At 48.7% G+C, this 21,086-nt stretch overlaps 1 protein-coding gene across 1 annotated transcript in view; it reads left to right on the forward strand.

Moving 5' to 3' along the window:
- RARS1 (arginyl-tRNA synthetase 1) overlaps positions 1 to 21,086 on the forward strand; it is a 233,797-nt gene that overhangs the window by 100,738 nt on the left and 111,973 nt on the right. Inside the window, exon 7 of the mRNA XM_082252882.1 lies at positions 16,148 to 16,268. Within this exon, the coding sequence (XP_082109008.1) occupies positions 16,148 to 16,268 (121 nt within the window). The remainder of the gene's footprint in view (positions 1 to 16,147; positions 16,269 to 21,086) is intronic.

The following is a 21,086-nucleotide window of genomic DNA, read 5'->3' on the forward strand; positions in this document are numbered from 1 at the left end:
ATATTTCACTTACAGACCCACTTGGTGCGGCTGCGGAAACTTCTGGGTCGCAGCCCCTGTCTTCGCTTACAGCAATCTTGGAAAGCCTGGTGTCAAAGGTAGATTTTGTACGTAAAAGTGTTGCTAGCCGCAAACGTCCTCTGCCTTCACCTCCCTCAGTAATTTCCCCAGATTCTGAGGCAGATATGGCCGCTGCAGACACACCCCACTCTGATTGGTCGGTGTCTTTGCATTCTGATGGTGAAGAGGACCTGTCCTCAACCGCCAAGCTGGAACGCACATTGGTGGAAGCACTTATAGTTTCAGTGCGGGAAACATTAAAAGTGGCAGATAAATCTACAGCGTCAGGTTCGCAGGTGTCTTTTGGTGTTTCCTTGCCCTGAGCTTTTTGACAATATTGTCAATGAACAATGGCGGCGCATCAAGCACATGCTAGTGGGGCCCAAGCGCGTTAGCGCCGTTAACCTTTTGCAGATGCGGTTTCCACTAGATGGACAATGCCATCAAAGGTAGATCACCCAGTTTCAAGGCTGAATAAGTCTACTGTGGTTCCAGTGGAAGAATCCCGGCCTTTGTGGACCCTGGGGACAGGCAAGTGGCGTCTCTGTCCCACCATCTACATGTGCTAGCGGGTTCCATATTGAAACCAAAATTTGTGAATGTTCTGGTGTCACAGACGGTTACTGAATGGATGAAGCTACTTAAAGGTACCTTGGCAGCTGAGCAGCTCCCCCCCAGTGATGCTTGAACTAATGGACCAGATGGCTCAAGCCCTGGTGTTCGTGTGATGCGGCTCTCCTAGTGGCCAGAGTGACGACAGTGGGGATTGCGATTAGAAGCATGGTTTGGTTAAAAAAGCTGATCTGCGGACCAGGCTTCCAAAAAGGCTTTGATGGATCTTCCCTTTATGGGGGAGAGGTTGTTCAGATCCTCTCTGGATGAGTTGATCAAAGGCCTTACTTGTGGGAAGAGTACTCTTCTTTCTCAGTCCTCGAAGGGCAAGGCGCCACGTCATAGACGGGGGGCCTTCCTTCACTGCTCATAAGTGGCTTTTTCGTATCTCCGGGTCGCAAGAGAAAGGAAAGCCATTCAGGTCTTCTGGGATTTACAAGAAGCCATTGTCAGGAAAATCAAAGACTGGCCAGTCCGGATCTGCAAACTAATCCTCGTCTGCATGAAAGGGCGCCCTCACCCGCTTCTGGGGTGGGGGGGGACATCTTCCCTTCTTTCTGGAACCTTGGACTTCCTTGATTCAGGACAAATGGGTTCACAAACTGATCCAGTCAGGGTACAAGATCGAATTCCGGTCTGGTCTGTTGGACAGATTTTTCCCGTCCAATCTGCGCCTCTCCCTAGACCGGTAGGGAATCTATGGGAGGCAGTACAAGATCTGTTGTCGCAAGGAGTGATTGTGCCAGTTCCTTCCTAGGCATTCTTTCAAGGGTTTTATTCAAACCTGTTTACTGTGCCCAGAAAAGAAGGCAAAGTGCGTCCAACTCTGGATCCCAAGGCTCTGAACCGCTTTGTGCGGGTACAGAGGTTTTGCATATAATCTATTTGAACGGTAATGGCGTCACTACACCAGGGAGACGTTTTAGCCTCCATAGATATCAAGGATGCATATCTACACATCCCTATCTACGCTGGACACCAGCGGTTTATTCGCTTTGCCGTAGCAGAAGAGCATTATCAATTTGTGGCCTTACCCTTTGGTCTCGCTTCTGCCCCCAGGGTGTTTACCAAAGTACTGGCCCCGGTGTTGGCATTTCTGCGCCAACGGGGGATTGCGGTACTGAGCTATCTGGATGATCTGTTATTGAGAACAGACTCTCAATCAGCCCTGATGAGCGACCTGACGATCACTGTCATCTCCCTGCAGGAGTTTGGGTGGAACATCAATTTCAAGAAATATGCCCTGATACCTTCCTTGTGACTTAATTATCTGGGCCTGACTCTGGATTCAGCTTTGGCGAGGGTCTTTCTTCCCCTGGACAAGCTAAAAAAGTTGCAGGGGCGATCCGGTTGTTGTTGGCAAACGATCTGTCCTCTCTATGAATTTGCATGCGGGCCTTGGGTCTGATGGTATCAACCTTCGTGGCAGTTTTGTTTGCTCAGTTCCACACGAGACCTTTGCAAAGAGAGATTCTTGTCAAATGGAACAAGGATTCAAAGTCCTTGGACACTTTATTTGGTTGAGCCACAACACAAGATCTGCTCTGTTATGGTGATTTCATTCCCCAGCACTATACCAGTGCAAGTCCTTTCTCCCGTTGTTTTGGATGGTGGTAGCCAGCCTGTCGGGCTTGGGCGGGGTACTGGGGAAGCTCTGTGCCCAGGGAACCTGTACAGTAGAAGAGTCCAAACTGCCGATAAATGTTTTGGAGCTCAGAGCAATAAAGCTTTGTCTGAGCCACTGGATGACTCATCTGCAAGATTGTCCGGTTCGGATTCAATCGGACAATGCCAAGGCTGGGGCTTACATCAATCACCAGGGGGGCACAAAGAGTGTCTTGGTGGCCAGGGAGGTGGCCGAGATTCTGGCCTGGGTGGGAAAGTTTGTTCCAGCCCTCTCTGCTGTGCACATCTCAGGTGTGGAAAACTGGCAAGCGGATTACCTGAGTCGTCAGGTGTTGGTTCAATGGGAGTGGTCCGTACACACGGAGGTGTTTCATCTCCTGTGTGTCTGGTGGGGGACTCCCAAGGTTGATCTGTTTGCTTCTCATCTCAACAAGAAGGTGCAGAGGTTTGTAGCCAGGTCTCCAGATCCTCTGGCCAATGCCGCAGACACACTGGTGGCTCCTTGGGGTCAGTATAGGCTGATTTATGCCTTTACTCCGCTGAAACTCCTGCCTAGGCTTCTACGCAGGGTAGAAGTGGAAGGTATTCCGGTCATTCTGGTTTCACCAGACTGGCCTCGCAGGTCTTGGTACGCAGACCTAGTAAGGTTGGTCGCCGATGCTCTTTGGAGACTTCCTCTCAGGGAAGATCTGCTGTCTCAAGGTCCGATCTTCCATCCTGCTTTACAGTCGCTGGCTTTAACGGCATGGCTGTTGAAAGCCAGGTGTTGAGGGATAGAGATCTTTCTGACTCTGTGATTCCTACGCTATTGAAGGCTGGGAAGTCTACTTCCAGAAACATATACAGTGCTTTGCGAAAGTATTCGGCCCCCTTGAACTTTGCGACCTTTTGCCACATTTCTGGCTTCAAACCTAAAGATATAAAACTGTAATTTTTTGTGAAGAACCAACAACAAGTGGGACACAATCATGAAGTGGAATGAAATTTATTGAATATTTCAAACTTTTTTAACAAATAAAAAACTGAAAAATTGGGCGTGCAAAATTATTCAGCCCCCTTAAGTTAATACTTTGTGGCACCACCTTTTGCTGCGATTACAGCTGTAAGTCGCTTGGGGTATGTCTCTATCAGTTTTGGCCATTCCTCCTTGCAAAACAGCTCGAGCTCAGTGAGGTTGGATGGAGAGCGTTTGTGAACAGCAGTTTTCAGTTCTTTCCACAGATTCTCGATTGGATTCAGGTCTGGACTTTGACTTGGCCATTCTAACACCTGGATATGTTTATTTGTGAACCATTCCATTATAGATTTTGCTTTATGTTTTGGATCATTGTCTTGTTGGAAGACAAATCTCCGTCCCAGTCTCAGGTCTTTTGCAGACTCCATCAGGTTTTCTTCCATAATGGTCCTGTATTTGGCTCCATCCATCTTCCCATCAATTTTAACCATCTTCCCTATCCCTGCTGAAGAAAAGCAGGCCCAAACCATGATGCTGCCGTGATGAGCTGTGTTGCTTTTACGCCAAACATAACGTTTTGCATTGTTGCCAAAAAGTTCCATTTTGGTTTCATCTGACCAGAGCACCTTCTTCCACATGTTTGGCGTGTCTCCCAGGTGGCTTGTGGCAAACTTTAAACAACACTTTTTATGGATATCTTTAAGAAATGGCTTTCTTCTTGCCACTCTTCCATAAAGGCCAGATTTGTGCAGTATACTACTGATTGTATACTACTGATCTCCCACCTCAGCTGTAGATCTCTGCAGTTCATCTAGAGTGATCATGGGCCTCTTGGCTGCATCTCTGATCAGTCTTCTCCTTGTATGAGCTGAAAGTTTAGAGGGACGGCCAGGTCTTCGTAGATTTGCAGTGGTCTGATACTCCTTTCATTTCAATATTATCGCTTGCACAGTGCTCCTTGGGATGTTTAAAGCTTGGGAAATATTTTTGTTTTCAAATTCGGCTTTAAACTTCTCCACAGCAGTATCTCGGACCTGCCTGGTGTGTTCCTTGTTCTTCATGATGCTCTCTGCGCTTTAAACAGACCTCTGAGACTATCACAGTGCAGGTGCATTTATACGGAGACTTGATTACACACGGGTGGATTCTATTTATCATCATTAGTCATTTAGGTCAACATTGGATCATTCAGAGATCCTCCTCACTGAACTTCTGGAGAGAGTTTGCTGCACTGAAAGTAAAGGGGCTGAATAATTTTGCACGCCCAATTTTTCAGTTTTTTATTTAACAAAGTTTGAAATAGCCAATACATTTTGTTCCACTTCATGATTGTCTCCCACTTGTTGTTGATTCTTCACAAAAAATTACAGTTTTATATCTTTATGTTTGAAGCCTGAAATGTGGCAAAAGGTCGCAAAGTTCAAGGGGGCCAAATACTTTCGCAAGGCACTGTATCATTGTATGTGGAGATCGTACATTTTTATGGTATGAATCGCTGAAGGTGCACCCTCGCTTGTTTTTAGTAGCTAGGGTTTGGCCTTTCTGCAGAAAGAAGTTGAACAGCGGTTGGCTTTGGGCACTATCAAAGGCCAAGTGTCAGCTTTGGCTATATATTTTCAATGCCCGTTAGCTACGCATGATTTGATTCGTACCTTCATTCAGGGAGTGTGCCATATGGCTCCCTCGAAATGATCCCCGCTACCTCCGTGGGATCTAAATCTGGTATTATCTGTTATTCAAAAGCCTCCTTTTAAGATCATTCAGGAGATTCCTCTGCTTTCATTGCTTCAGAAGGCTGCCTTTTTGGTGGCTATCACTTCTGCACGCAGAGTATCTGAATTGGCGGCGTTGTCATGCCGTTCACCTTTTTTGGTGGTCCACAGAGATAAAGTGGTACTCCAACCAAATTACACTTTTCTTGCTAAGGTGGTTTCTGATTTTCATTTTAATGAAGACAATGTGCTGCCTTCACTCTCTCCCAAGCCTCCCAAGGAAATTGCCTTGCATTCTTTGGATGTGGTTCGCTCGATCAGGGTTTACCTGGGGGCCACTGAGTCTTTTAGAAAATCAGTTGCTCTTTTTGTTCTTACCGAGGGACCTTGTAAAGGATTGGCTGCATCTGCTGCGACCATTTCCAGATGGATCAGGCAGATGGTTGTTCATACTTATTCGCTGAAGGGTCAGGTTCTTTCCCAGTGAAGGCACATTCTACTAGAGCGCTGAGTGCCTCTTGGGCTTTTCACCATCATGCGTCAGTGATGCAAGTTTGCAAGGCAGCAACTTGGTCGTCTGTGCATACGTTCACAAAATTCTACAAAATTGATGTGTTGGCATCTTCTGATGTCTCCTTTTGCCGCAAGGTTTTGCAGACTGCTGTTAAAAGAGAATATTTTTTTTTTTTTCTCTCTTTGAGGGTGTATGTTTTTTCTAGGTGAGCTCCAGTTGTTCCTGCTTGAGCTCCATATTACCCGGTTGGCTACGTTTAGCCTTTGGGAAGTTGCGTTCTTCTTTGCATTGTCTGCACACCCCTCATGTAAATACTGCTTTGGGACATCCCAATGGTCTAAGAAGATATGGAGCTGCGTCTGTCAATGAACAATAGAGAAAACTGGATTCTTGTACTTACTGTAAAATCCTTTTCTCTGAAGTTCATCGACAGACGCAGTACCCGCCCCTCTACTTCTGAGTGAATGGGGTTTTTGTCTTCTAAACACTGCTTGCAATGAAACTAGAGGCTGTAGCAGAGTGTGTGGGGTTATGCCTGTAGGGACAGCCCCCATAGGCATGGTAAAGCTTTTTCCTGCCTAGTGTCCTATTCCTGACGGGAGGAGCATAATCCAATGATCTAAGAAGGTATAGAGCTGCGTCTGTCAATGAACTTCATAGAAAAGGATTTTATGGTAAGTACAAAAATCCAGTTTTCTCATCAGCAGGATATAGCTTTCTTGTGACTTCTATCACTGTCCAGTAGAGCACTGGTTAACGCTTGTGAGAGAAGTTTTCATTTGCCTCTGACTGTCCTATGAGGCCGCATGACCCCTAACCCTCTGTCTGGACAGTGCTGATCGGCCCTGTGCTGAATACATGCACCCTCTCAAAAAAAAAAAAAAATTCTAGCAATACACTTTAATCTGAGCATTTGTAGAGTGGCCCCAAGACTCTGTTCTATAAGGAGATGGATTGGGGACTGTGGAAATAAGGGAGAGTCAGAGAAGACAGCATTAAACAGCCTTTTCAAACAATGTGCAGGAGTTTACCCTTAGGTTTCACAGTAAGTATAACAAGCTTGCTTTACTGCTTATACAGACTAAATTTTACTGTTGTGGGTTTAGTAACACTTTAATTATAGCCCTAATAAAGGAAAAATAAAAATAGGTGGGACTTTAAATGAGGCGCATGATGCCGTGCGTCTCCATTCCTGATCATATTAATAAAAGGGGAGAAAGGGGAAGGGGTCACATTGGGACTTTGAGGTGTGTCACTATACTGTTGGGTAACATATATTTTTAACTGCCAAGGGCAGAAAAATATAAATGAAGCCAAATATTTATTGAAAAATCAATCATAAATAATCAACATTGGTAATACATATTATACACAAAGGTAAAACATCATGGTAATGAGTCGTACACAAGGGTTAGTCACAGATTAAAAACAAAATATATATACCATCGTTGGAGCCATGTAAAATAAAACAAAAAAAACAAAACTATAAGTCTATAAATGGGATCATAGTCCACTGGCGTGGGATTAGATATTGGGGGTAAAGGGTAGGAATAGTAATATGTGCAACACATAACCTAAAAAATATATAGATTCGGGTCCCACCAGAGTCGCCAAAAAAAAAAAAAAAAAAATATATATATATATATATATATATATATATATAGTGCGATTGCATCTATAGTGCTCAATGCGTTTCATGACATAATTGTCACTTCCTCAGGAGCTGTGCAATCAATGTATAGTTCAACTCCACAATCTTGGCACATGTGTGGTGGTTCATGTTGGTAACATCCCCACCGGGAACTGAGGGAGCAAACTGTCAATGCTGGATAGAGAAACTAAAAAAAAAGTGACAAGATGCTAGTAATGTGGCTACTATGGTACAGCTTCTCAACAGATAAAGTTAATAAATTTATTAAAATGTATTAAATATGATATATGTAAATAAGTTGACTAAAAAGAGGAGCCTACCATTTATGTTGGTTAGTACATGGTCTGATAGAGTTAATATAGACAGCTCATAGCTGTAGAAATCCCAACAGGAAAGTTAAAGTGGCAGGAATGGTCACCCAGTGCCTTGAAAAGAAGGCCTATGAAAGCAAGGGTGCAAACAGGCCAGTTACTGTGAGAGCGCATAGTCCAAAGGGAATGGGGTAGCAAAATATCATGTCGTGTAGACACAGTGAAGGAGATGATGAGAAGAGGGGGAAAAAAGGGGGGTGGTGAAAAACTGTATGTATAAATGGTGTAGAGTGGCACTAAATTGATAAGATTACCTCTCATAATCCTAGATGTAATATTGAAAGGGGAATGATGACAGGATGCAACAGATGCAATCTGCAAAGGGGATGGTGGAAATGCTCCTAACACACAAGGACGGGGTGGCTCCCAACGTCATGCTGGCGTATTCCATGGGGAAGGCAACTCCAAGCGGTCACCGGAAGCTTACCAGGCAGGTGTTCACATTCTCTAGTGGGCAGATGTGTGTGTGGTTGTGGGTCTGTCCCCTCCTGCAAACTGCAATGCGCTCTGGGTTTTCTCCCCTCCCCCCTCATCCTAGTGTTGCTTGCGGGGTTTATATTCCGCAGCGCATTGGCGTCATGCCTTCTCCACGCATCGCTGTCATCCGGCGCTCCTTCCATGAGGAGGCATCTGTAGGCGCCAACACCTGTCTGGTAAGCTTCCGCTGACCGCTTGGAGTTGCCTTCCCCATGGAATACGCCAGCATGATGTTGGGAGCCACCCCGTCCTTGTGTGTGAGGAGCATTACCATCATCCCCTTTGCAGACTGCATCTGCTTGCATCCTTTCATCATTCCCCGTTCACAATTACATCTTGGATTATGAGAGGTGATCTTATCAATTTAGTGACACTCTACACCATTTATACATACAGTTTTTCACCAGCCCCCTTCTAGCAATGGCACTTATTGATGTGTCATCCTGGAGGAGTTGGACTGACTGTGCCTCTATAGGGTCCAGATATCGCCTCATGCTTCCAGTAGTGACACTGACCCTATCCAAATAAACTAGTGAAAAAAGAAAAGACTAGTCAGAAAAGATGAACAGGGAAAAAAATCTCTTCTTGTAAAAACCATTCCTGTTTCTGAGGTTGTCTCATTGTTTCCCATCTAGTGCACCTGTTTTTAATTTCATTAACAGCAAAGTGGCTGAAACTGATTAACAACACCCTCTGTTACTTAACTGACCAGATCAATATCCCAAGAGTTTAATCGACTTGATGCTATACTCTGATTAACCACTTGCTGACCGCTGCAAGTACATATACTGCGGTGGTCAGCCCCTCACAGGCAAAGTGACGTACCGGTACACCGGAGGCGCGCTCCCGCTCGGTCACGGAGCCCCCCCGCGCGTGTGAGCGGCGGACATCCCTCACGATCGTCCGTGACAGCGGGAGTAAGGCAGGCAGCTGATGTAAACAAGCCGCCTGTCGTTCTCCCCTGTGTAGAAACAGTGGTCATACGGTTCTACTATGTAGGACCGTTGATCATTGTTCCTACACCTCAAGCCACAGCCAATCACAGTTAGAATCACGCCCCTAGGGACACACTCCGCCCCTCCCTCTCAAAAAAAGTTAACCCCTACACTACCAGTGTCATTTTACAGTAACAGTGCATATGTATAGCACTGATTACTGTAGTAATGTCACTGGTAACCCCAAAAGTGTCAAAAATGTCAGTCAAGGGTCCGATCTGTTTGCCCCAAAGTCGCAGTCCCGCAAAAAAAATCGCAGATCGCCGCCATTACGCGTTAAAAAAAAAACAACAAAAATGGCAAAAATCTTTCCCTTTGTTAGTAAACGCGATAACTTTTGCGCAAACCAATCAAAATACACTTTTTGTGATTTTTTTTTTTTTTAACAAACATATGTAGCATAAAACAAATTGGCCGAAAATGTTAAAAAATTTTGATTTCTCTTACGTCCTCCGACAGTCGCCGCCTCCTCTAAGTCATCACTATTGGGTATTGTCATCTGCTCCGCAGGAGTAGCTAGGCATATAGACTTAGTTAAAAAACAAAAGGCATTTGCATGTATACACCCCTGGGGGCTGTCCCATCTGGTCAATACCCCCCTGCAGTGTCCACTCCCAACTCAGTTTTAATTTGCCTAGCATCAGGAGTAGTTAGGCTTTCCCTGTGCTGGGGCTTCGGTCTCAGCCTATCTTATTTTTTTATTTGATTTTCTTGGAAAATGTCTGTTTTTCTTTCTTTACTAGCTGTTTATTTTGTCAGCTTTAGTTTTTAGTCGACTCTTCGGACGAAGATGGACATGCGGTGCTGGGATTCGGACTGGCCGCCCTGGTTCTCCAGGGCACTGAGGGTCAGATGGACCCCCAGCCCGCCATTGAGCGTTCAGCTATGGTTCGCCCTGACATTATAAACGACCCATCCCTGTTCGCTTCAGGGATGCAGCTGTGACCTAGCAGTGCAATGTCCCTGGCAAACGGCATTCCCTGTCAGATGAGGACAGCGGCTTTCCGTTCTGTGAGGCTCCCCACGCCATCGGGTACAGGTAAGTGCTTCTGTGTGGGGCCTCTGTGTGGGGTGGCAGTCCTGGTTGCTGTGTGTTCCCTATGTCTGTGCCTTGTGTGACCTCCTGCTGCGATCCCTGCGGGGATCGCTTATACAGGCGCTGCGGCGCTGTGTGTGTGTTTTAGGGGTCCCCTTCCCTGGGTCACTTAGTACTTGGGGGTGCAGACTGTGTATAGACCGCGGCGGGGTGACACCGCGTGGTCCGCCATTTTTTTATACACTGAGCAGGCATGTGAGCTTCTCTATGGGCATAGATACATGCTGAATTGGCGCCAATCGCCGCCATTTTTGCGGTGACCGATCGCTCGGTTCGGCCGCGTGTCGGCGGCCATTTTGGTGGAGTCTCCCATACGTTCCTATGGGGCAGCCATTTTCCCTGGGTCATGCAGCAGATGGATCAGCCTACTTTTACAGCACTTCCTCTTTCCTCTGAAGCAGGACAGCGGTGGCAACACTCTGCGGGGGCTCTGCAGGTTATTGCTCTCAATATATCTTTGTACTGTCGCTTCTGGCTCAGTTTTGTCTCCTTCCTGTTTGGGGGTCTTTTTCTATCCTTATAGCTGGAGCAGTGGGCTGCACACTCGCATCGCTTTTAAGGGGACAGCACCTAATTCTTGCACTGTTCTTTTTTTCTCACTTGAGCATGGATTCTCAGGAAAGAAAATTTCCACCGGCCTTGGTGGGGGCCCCCGGTTCTTCTGTGGCCCCTCTGGGACCTGATTTGTCCGCTGTAGTGGCGACTTTGGTGTCCACTAGGGAAGTGCTGATGGCTGAACGTGCTGCTCGTCAGGGACCCCGATTGTCCCTCTCCTCTGATTCAGATGGTGATATGGCTGCTGCTGCGAGCGTGCCCTTTTCAGGGTCCCGCTCATACTTGGACCCCTTGGGGTCTGAGGGGGAGACTGTGATGGAAGGGGTTGTTGCCCCCTCCCCGGGGTCGCCTGCAGAACGGGCGACCATGGATGCATTGATTGTGTCTGTTAAGGACACCTTACATTTAGAGGAGGAGCCCTGTCCTCCGGGCGTTGTGCCCCCGTTTGGGACGCACGGGACCCGCAAGTCTGCGCAGGTTTTTCCCTGCCCGGAAGAATTCCATGACACTGTTAATGCACAGTGGCGCACGTTAAAACGTCCGTTCCTGGTACCTAGTCGGTTTGGGTTGCGTTATCCCTTTGATCCGGCTACGGAATCACGATGGTGTGTGCCGCCACAGGTGGATCACGCTGTGGCCGTGCTGAACGCGTCTACCTTAGTTCCTGCTGAGGATGCCCCGGTTTTCCGGGGTCCCACGGACCAGCGGTTGGAGTCCCTATCTCGCCATTCCTATACGGTGGCGGGTTCGTTGCTCAAACCCGTTTTCGCGTCCGTTCTGGTGGCTCAGACGGCTGCTGATTGGACTAAGATGCTTAAGCGCAATCTTGTCTCTACTGGTGTTGCGCCTGCCCGGCTGGAATTGGTGGATCAAATCCACCGAGGAGTAATGTACTTGTGTGATGCAGCCTTGGCTGAGGCCCCCTTAGTGGCTCGCCTCTCTAGTGTCGCGGTGCTTCAATGGCGACTGTTATGGCTGAAGGGCTGGTCGGCCGACCAGGCCTCAAGGGAAACGGTTGCTGATTTTCCCTATGCTGGCTCTCGCCTTTTTGGCGAGCCTTTGGACACCCTGTTTTCAGGTGTCACGGGGGGCATGAGCTCTATGCTGCCCCAGAACCCGAAGTCCAAGTCTTTTCTAGGCAGGCAGGGTTCTGCGTCTGGTTCTACTAGGGGGTCCTTTCGGGCCCATCCCAAGGGCAAGACATTCCAGGCCCAGGGCACCCGGAAGAAGCCCCGGGCAGGTGAGCAGGAGTCCGGCAATGCCGGCTCGGCGGGTCAGTCCGCCTCTACCTGAAGGGACGCCTTCACCCGTTTCAGGGGTGGGGGGACGTTTGTGCGGTTTCCTCCGACCTTGGCTGATCCGGCTATCGGACTGGTGGGTCCAGGAAATCGTTCGATCAGGTTTCCAGATCGAATTCCTTTCCCGGCCGGGGGACAGATTCCTTCCCTCCTATTTTCCTCTGCTTCCGAGGTGTTTGCAGGACTTGCATCAGGCGGTGTTGGACCTGCCTGCTCAGGGAGTGTTTGTCCCGGTACCTCATCGGGACAGGTTTTGGGGGTTTTAATTGAATCTGTTCACTGTGCCCAAGAAGGAGGGCAAAGTGCGTCCTATTCTGGACCTGAAAGCGCTGAATCGCTTTGTGCGTGTTCGGAAGTTTCAAATGGAGTCTCTCCGTTCGGTTGTGGCCTCCTTGAGCCCAGGAGAATTCCTGACTTCGATGGATCTGCAGGATGCGTACCTGCGCATCCCTGTTTTCGAGGATCATCAGTGGTATCTTCGGTTTGCTGTCACAGGGGATCACTACCTGTTTGTGGCGTTACCCTTCGGTCTCATTTCGGCACCCAGGGTGTTTACCGGGGTGTTGGCTCCGGTCCTGAGTCTACTGCGGGCCCGGGGCATTGCGGTCCTGGGGTACCTGGACGATCTGCTTCTGGGATCGCGTGCCAGTCTGACCCTTGGGCGCGGTCTGTTCTTAGCGGTACAGACGCTCCAGGAGTTCGGATGGGCCATCAATGTTCAAAATTTAACATTGTCTCCGCCGCTTCGCCTTCCCTAGCAGGAAATGGTTCTGATCTCTGCTCAGGCACGGGTGTTCTTCTTGGAGGACTAGCTCCGGATTTTGCGGGACGAACTCAGGTCCCTCAGGGACAATCCGTCCTCGCCACTCGGGACCTGCATGCGGGGCCTGGGGTTAATGGTTTCGGCCTTCAAGGCGATTCCCTTTGCCCAGTTCCACACGCGGGCTCTCCAGTCGGAGATCCTGGCCAGATGGGACGGACTTCCTCAGTCCTTGGATCTGGGTGTCTCCCTGAGTCGTCAGATCAGATTGGCTCTTCTATGGTGGATCCAGTCCCCGTCGGTGGCGGAAGGCAAGTCTTTCCGTCCGTTGGTGCGGACAGTGGTTGCCACGGACGCCAGCCTGTCGGGCTGGGGTCGAGTCCTGGGCAACCTGTCTGCCCAGGGCACTTGGTCGGAGGAGGAGTCCTCCCTCCCGATGAATGTGCTGGAGCTACGAGCGATAAAACTCTGTCTCTTTCAGTGGTCGGACCGTCTCCGGGGGCCTTCCTGTCCGCGTACAAACGGACAATGCTACCGCGGTGGCTTACATCAGCCACCAGGGGGGCACCAGGAGTGCTCGGGCGGCCCGGGAGGTAACCGACATTCTGTCTGGGGCCGAGGAGCATGTCCCGGCGATCTCGGCAATTCACTTTCCGGGTGTGCGATTTTGGCAGGCCGACTGTCTGAGCCGCCAGACCCTGGACCAGGGGGGAATGGTCCCTACACCAGGAGGTCTTTCAGATGCTGTGTGCGAGGTGGGGATCCCCAGACGTGGATCTGTTCGCATCCCGGCTAAATCGAAGGGTGGAAAGATTTGTGACACGAACGTGCGATCCGTTGGCGGTTGCCTCGGATGCGTTGGTGGCCCCTTGGCATCAGTATCGTCTGATGTACGCCTTTTCTCCGATTCGGTTGCTATCCCGTTTCCTTCGCAGATTGGTCTCGGAACCGCACAGGGTGCTTCTGGTGGCGCCGGACTGGCCTCGCCGGTCCTGGTGCGCCGACGTTGTTCACCTGGCAGTGGTGCCTTCGTGGCGTCTGCCCATGCGGGAAGATCTCCTGTCTCAGGGTCCGATCTTCCATCTTGCTTACGGTCGCTGGCTTGACGGCCTGGCTGTTGGGACCCGTGTCTTGAAGGTCAAGGGTCTATCCTTACCCTAATCAAGGCTGGGAAATCCTCCTTTGGTAGGATCTATTACTGTACCTGGAAAGCTTTTTTCGCCTGGTGTGAGTCCAGGGGGTTCTCCACTCGTTCTTACTCCGTGTCGTGAATGTTGGCTTTCCTCCAGTCTGGAGTGGATCAGCGCTTGGCCCTGGCCACGATAAAGGGCCAGGTGTCTGCACTGGCTGTCTTTTTCCAACGCCCTGTGGCGTCTAATTCCTTGATTCGCACCTTCATTCAAGGTGTGTGACGTTTGGCTCCTCCCAGGAAGGAGCCTTTGCCTCCATGGGACTTGAACTTGGTTCTGTCCGTGTTCAGCGGACTCTCTTTGAAAACATCGGGGAGATCTCTTTGCCTCTGCTGTCAAAGAAGGTCGCCTTTTTTGGTGGCGATCACTTTAGCTCGCGGGGTGTCGGAGCTGGCGGCGTTGTCTTGCCGCTCCCCATACTTGGTTCTCCGTAAGGATAAGGTGGTGTTGGGAACACTTCTGTCCTTTCTTCCCAAGGTGGTCACTGAATTTCACCTTAATGGGGAAATTGTTCTGCCTTCGCTCTGCACGAAGCCTAAGCATCCGAAGGAGATTGCTTTGCATTCTTTGGATGTTGTCCGGGCGATCAGGGTTTACCTGTCGTCTACTGCATCCTTTCGTAAACGGATTCCCTGTTTGTTCTTCCTGAGGGATCTCGGAAGGGCATGGCTGCGTCCGCAGCAACTATTGCCTAATGGATCAGACAGACCATTGAACAGGTTTATGCTTTGAGGGAATGGAGATGTTCTGGCATCAGCTGATGCTTCCTTTGGCCGCAAAGTTCTCAGTGCGGCAGTGCCATGAAGGACCCTTGTTTTTTTATGGGTCCCTGGCTGTTGGTGTTTGCTTTCCTGGGCGGTTGCTCCGGTTGAGCATTGTTTTTTTCTGTTGCCCAGTGGGTTCTATTACAGTGTATGTAAGGTTCCTTTCTCTGATATGGGTACGGCGTTGCCTCTTCTACGGTTGCGTATCTCACCCCTCATGTCTATACTGCTTTGGGACATCCCAATAGTGATGACTTAGAGGAGGCGGCGACTGTCGGAGGACGTAAGAGAAAACTGAATTTTTGTAAAATCTTACCTGTAAAATTCCTTTCTCTGAGTCCTCCGACAGTCGCCGCCCCCGCCCCTCTATGGGGTTCTTGTTCATTACTGCTATGCTACCAAACTGAGTTGGGAATGGACACTGCAGGGGGGTATTGACCAGATGGGACAGCCCCCAGGGGTGTATACATGCAAATGCCTTTTGTTTTTTAACTAAGTCTATATGCCTAGCTACTCCTGCGGAGAAGATGACAATACCCAATAGTGATGACTTAGAGGAGGCGGCGACTGTCGGAGGACTCAGAGAAAGGAATTTTACAGGTAAGATTTTACAAAAAATTCTGTTTTTTACATTTTTTGGGGGGAATTTCATATAAAAAAATTTGAAAAATATTGTTATTTTTGCAAAATTGACGCTATTTTTTTGTTTATAGCGCATGATCAAAAAATCGCACAGGTGATCAAATACCACCAAAAGAAAGCTCTGTGGGAAAAAAAGGACGTCAAATTCGTTTAGGTACAGCGTCGCACGTTAAAGTCACGCAGTGCCGAATCGCAAAATACCCCCTGGTCAGGAAGGGGGTAAAATCTTCCGGGGCTTAAGTGGTTAAAAAGTGTTTTTTTTTTTTTTGTTTGTTTTTTTGAGCAGTGTAGCTTATAAACATACCTTTGGTAGACAAATGGTTAAGCCACTTCCTGACTATACAAAATTGCTCCAGCGTCAGCTGCATATCAATGGTCTGCATCGGTGGTGACAGCAGTGGAATATGTCTGTGTGCATTTGTAATCTCTATCAGGGGGCATGTGAGAGAACAGGGTGCCAGTGCAGAGAGTGCAATTAGGGGACATTTGCTACCCCATAAGGGTAAGCGCCTGAACAAGGACTTTATGGTACAATCAGCAGATACAGAAAGCTCCAGATATAAAAATAATGAAAACAGTCTTTTAATTTACATTATCAGTGTTACATCTTACGGATATGAGAATTCCTTTATTATGTTTAGATTCACAATAGATAAATAATGAAACATATTTTTGTTCACGGTTATGCATTCATCAGCGGGAAAGTCCATGTGTTGGCAGTGTTTTCCATATGAATCCAGTTTTCTTGTTAATTTTGAATGGGTTTTACATTTGTGCTGAACATTGCTGCAAAAGGTGCTGAAAAATGCTGCATTACTCTGAAAGATTTTAAGTTGTCTTTTTAACTCTTATACTCTCTCTCTCTTTAGGATAAACCATTTAGGTGATTGGGGTACCCAGTTTGGCATGCTTATAGCTCACCTTCAGGATAAATTTCCCAATTACCTGTCTGTCTCGCCACCTATTGGAGACCTTCAGTCTTTTTATAAGGTATCTTGTTCACAAAAATTGTATTTTTGGGTGTAGCTCGAATTTGTTTAATCCTTCCCATTTTCTCCCACTTAGTTCTGAATCCTTGTCTCTCTCTCTTATTGTCAACTTCTATCACACAGTCCTGCTCTCTGCTCTCTGTCACAAATAAATACCATTAACCTACCTGCAAAATATTTTATACTGCCAGAATAGCGTATTTACATGTATTTTGTTACAAAGTAATAGGTTAAAAAAAAAAAGACACATGACCATTCAATACAACCTATTTGTGTGTGATTTTATTTTTTTTTTAACCATTCCCTAGCTCTGTGTATACTGCATATTCTGTTTCCTGAGGACAACATCTGAAAGCTAGTACCCCTTCCTGGGGTAAAGAGTTCTATATTATTACTGCTCTAACAGTAAAGAACTTTTCTCTATCGTTCATTGACGGACGCAGTTCTCTGATCCATATCAGTAGGGTTATACTGCCCCCTACAGGAGCAGGACACTAGGCAGAAAAAAAGTTCTGGCTACGCCTATGGGCAGTCCCGAGGGGTACACCCTCTCTCTTCCTGCATAGGATGTCAGTTTTAATCTGCCTAGTCAGGAGTAAGGACCTAGTTCCTTGCTGGGACCTTTGGTCCTGGCATAACATTTTTTTTTTTAATGTAGATTTTTTTTTTTGCTAGCCTTTTTCTCCAGAATTTTTTCCTGAGAGATCTTCATGCAACTATGCCAGGCTGGGCAATGGGCTGGATAATCTAGATCCAGTGGTCACCCCAGTCTGGCCAGTGAGTGCAGGCCTTAGCTCTGCGCTGGGTCGGCCACAACATAAACTCGCGGGGCCAGTCCCCATCCAGTGGGACTAACGTCTCACCAGGACGCACACGACAGGGTCTAGGCTTATGTCGGTGGCATGGGGTCCTGTCAGGAGATGGTGCCTGCCTGTGTTCCTGGTATGGTGAGTAAACGTCCCCCCCCCCCCCCCTTCCCTGGCCGATTTTGGGGTGGACCTGGACCCTCACACTCCTGGGTTTCTCTCTGTCCTTTTGTGACCCTCCCCTCTCCACGTGGGGGACTGCTTGGGCCTACCTGGGGCTGGGACCTCGTTTGCTGGCCGCATGGGGGGCCGGGGAGTGCGCCATTTGCGGCGCTTGAACGATCATGCGGGGGGGGGGCTTGGTGAGGTTCCTGCAGCTGGCTGGTGTTAGATGGACTGGCGGCGGGTCCCTCTGTGGGTCTGCTTCTATGGCGACGGCCATCTTTGGGCCACTTTACGGTGGATTTTTTTGCTGTGAAGGCCGGTGGGTGTGCCTGGAGGCGTTCTTTTGGTGGGAGGAGCCCCTCCCTTCACATGGGCAGCTTCCTGGCTCGCTTCCCTTCAATGAGCCACCGCTGAGACCTTCCTAATCGGATTGATTATCTGAGGGACAGTGGTTGCTGAGGGTTATCTCTCTCTCTCTCTCTCTGTGGGGGTTCATTAGCGTGTGCCTGACCTCCGGGGGTGCTGTAGCGCTGTGGGGGTCACTTCTTTTATTTAAAAAAATAAATTAAAATTTAAAGAAAAATAAATAAATACATTTTTTTCATTTTTTGGTTCAGTATGGACCCTGCAGGCCATGTGTCCCCACCTGACCCCCTCACTTGGGCTGCAGGGCCTTTCGGATCTCCACTGTCTATCAATGCTTTTTCAGCAGTTCGGGAAGCATTTGGGCCCTGGTGGAGGTGGGAGGTGCGCTGAAACGTTTATCCACCTACCCCTGCCTCATCTGATGTCTCAGATTCTGAGTCTGACTCAGCCGCCGCAGTCGTGGGCCTCCCTGCCGGCTCTTTTACATCGCGCCCTGTCTCCTCTGATAATGTGGATGACATTTCTACCTCCCCTGCTTCGCATGATACAGGTGCTGTCGGATGCACTGGTTGTTTTGGTGCATGACATTCTGCAATCTGGAGGACGCAGCGGCAGCTGCACCTAGGGCGCAGGTAGCATCTGGCACTCACATGCCATCCGCAGCAGCTTATTTTTTATGTAGCATGCTCATGTAGGATGGGACCGTCTGATACGTTCCCCTGCGGTGTCTTAGCGGCTTCTAGACGTGACCCCTTTTGAGGTGTCTCTGGTACAGTGGACTCTTCCACCTATAGTGGACGTACGGTCTCTAGGCTAGATAGGACTACCGTTGTTCTGGTGGAGGAATCCCTGTCCTTTAAGGACTTGGGGAATTGGATGGCGCGGGCTGTGACCCGTGATTTGTACTCCCGGGGGGGGGGGGGGGGTCTGCACTGGGAACAGTGTTCATGATTGCCACGCAGACTCTGCCTGATGGGCGGAGATCCAACGCCGTGACTCGGTGAGGGGCAAGTCCTGGGGGAGCTGTTGGACCAGCTGGCGCAGGGGCTGCAATTTGTTTGCGATGCTGCGCTGGACACGGCTCCTTTATATGGGTCATCTGTCGGTTTGGCAGTGGTTGTCTGGCGTATACTTGAAGGGATTGTTGGTCTGCGGATCAAACTTCTAAGAAGTCCTTAATGGATCTCCCTTTTCAGGGGGATCGCCTGTTTGACGCTGCCCTGGATGACATTATATAAGGGTCTCACGGGGGGGTAGGGTGCCTTTCTTCCACAGGCTAACAAGGATAAGGGCCTTCGTCGCAGACGGGGTCCCTCCTTGTCGCCTCACAAACAGTTTCTTCATCCCTCGGGGACAGTCAATGTGGCAAAATCTTTTAAGACTTCCTGGGGGGGGGGGGGGGGGGGGTTCCAAACGACTCTAGTCTGGCGACGAAGACATCCGTTTTTTCCAGGCCTGTGGACAAGGCCTGCTCGGCCTGAAGATACATCCTCACCCATCTATGGGTTGGGGGATGTCTTTGCCAGTTCTCGGACCTGCGGCTTGCCCTGATCCCAAGCAACTGGGTTCAGGAGGTCACGCGGTCCAGTTGCAAGATCGAGTTTCGATCCGTTTTTTCCGGTAGGGGTTTCCCTTTCAATATATGGCTGTCCCCGGATCGCTTGCAGGCACTCTTGGGGCAGTTCAGACTCTGGTTCAACAAACTGGACCTACTGGCCCTTTGATGGTTCCGTGCGGATCAAAAATTCAAGATGTGTCGATTCGCTTGATGGTGGCTTCCCTACATCAGAGGGATTCCTGGCCTCCATAGACATCAAGATGCCTGCCTTCACATCCCGTTATGTTTGGGACACCAACGGGTTCTCTGTTTTTGCCGTAGGGTAGGATCTCTATCGGTTAGTGGCGTTAACCCTTAGTCTCGCTTCTGCTACTCCGGTCCTGTTACTCTTGCGGCAGCGGGGCTATTGGTCCTGGTTTCCTGGCCGATCTGCTTCTCCGTGTTGAGTCACCTATAGTGCTGACAACGAATTTGGAAGTCACCATGGGAACTCTGGAGGAGTTCAGGTGGGTTCTGAACCTTTAGAAGTTATCCCTGGGCCTTTCCATGAGACTGGACTATCTGGGCCTGACTTTGAACTCGTCCTCAGTCAAGGTGTTTTCTCCCTCCGGGAAACCACTCTTGGAACCTCAGTCTGCGGTTCAGCTGTTACTGTCTAGCGCATGGTTTTCCCTTCGGACCTGTATGCGAGTTCTGGGACTGATGATGTCTTCTTTCGAGACGGTCCTTTTCGCTCAATCCCTCTCGAGGATTCCCCAGAAGGCAATCCTTCTCAAATGGGACTAGAATCCAAACTCTCTGGACTTTTCAGATCCGGCTGAGCCGGGTGACCAGGGGGTCTTGAGCTGAGAATCCTTCCTCCCCTTTTTTTCTGGACAATTGTCACCGCGGATGCAAGCCTGTCCAGGTGGGGAGGAGTCCTCGGCAGGTTCTCTGCCTCGGAAGTATGGTCCCTGGAGGATCCAGGTTACCGATCAATGTCCTGGAGCTGAGAGCGATCCGGCTTTGCCTAGTTCACTGGTTTTGGCACCTGCAGCTGTCCAGTGCACATTCAATCAACTGCGCCACGACCGTGGCTTATGTCATTCACCAAGGGGGCACCAAGGGTGTCATTGCGGCCTTGGAAGTGACAGGAATTCTTCGTTGGGCAGATTGCCTTGTTCCAGCTCTCTCCGCTGTTCCCTTTCCAGTTGTGAAATATTGGCAGGCAGAGGCTACCTGATGACGCAAGATTGAGACGCGAAATGCATTGTGGTCCCTTATAATACCCGGAAACAGATAGATCCAGCGACGTCATATCCTTCCTGCTTGGAATGCACGCTGCTGCTGCCACGCTACCAGGGCTGGAGAGGGGACTCTAAGCAACAAACAGAGCACCAGAAACAGACCCTTTTAAACACACACACAGCGGTTTCACCTAGTGCCAGGAAAAGCACTACCTCTTGTAAGCAGCCATCTCTTATTTTTTATATTTATTTTAAAAATAAAAATGGTATTATACTATATTTGTCGTCCCCACTATTTTTCCTATATACACCTGAGTGAAATCCAGAAAGAGGAGCGGAGGAGTTCGGTGCAGGACTGATCCATCCTGTAAAGGGATCAAAGGCGATTTAGGTGCTGGCGACCTAAAGCCATCTGGTAAGAGGCAGTTATTGCTTATTTTATCAAGAGCACATTGGAGCACAAAATCACCTTGAAGAACTCAATTATTCTCACGGACTATTTTCACTTGTCGCACAACAATTTTATGGATACACATTTTTATTACATATGTTTTATAAATATCTTTTATCAACATTATTATTTATTAATTTCACTTCAATATCACCAGTGTCACTCATTTAATATTTATTTTCACAAAAAGTCATGGATTATGCACATTGCTTGTGACAAATTATTTGAAAATATTTGATTTTTACTG

This window comes from Pelophylax lessonae (genome assembly GCF_965119305.1).
Source record: "Pelophylax lessonae genome assembly, chromosome: 4".
Taxonomy (NCBI): domain Eukaryota; kingdom Metazoa; phylum Chordata; class Amphibia; order Anura; family Ranidae; genus Pelophylax; species Pelophylax lessonae.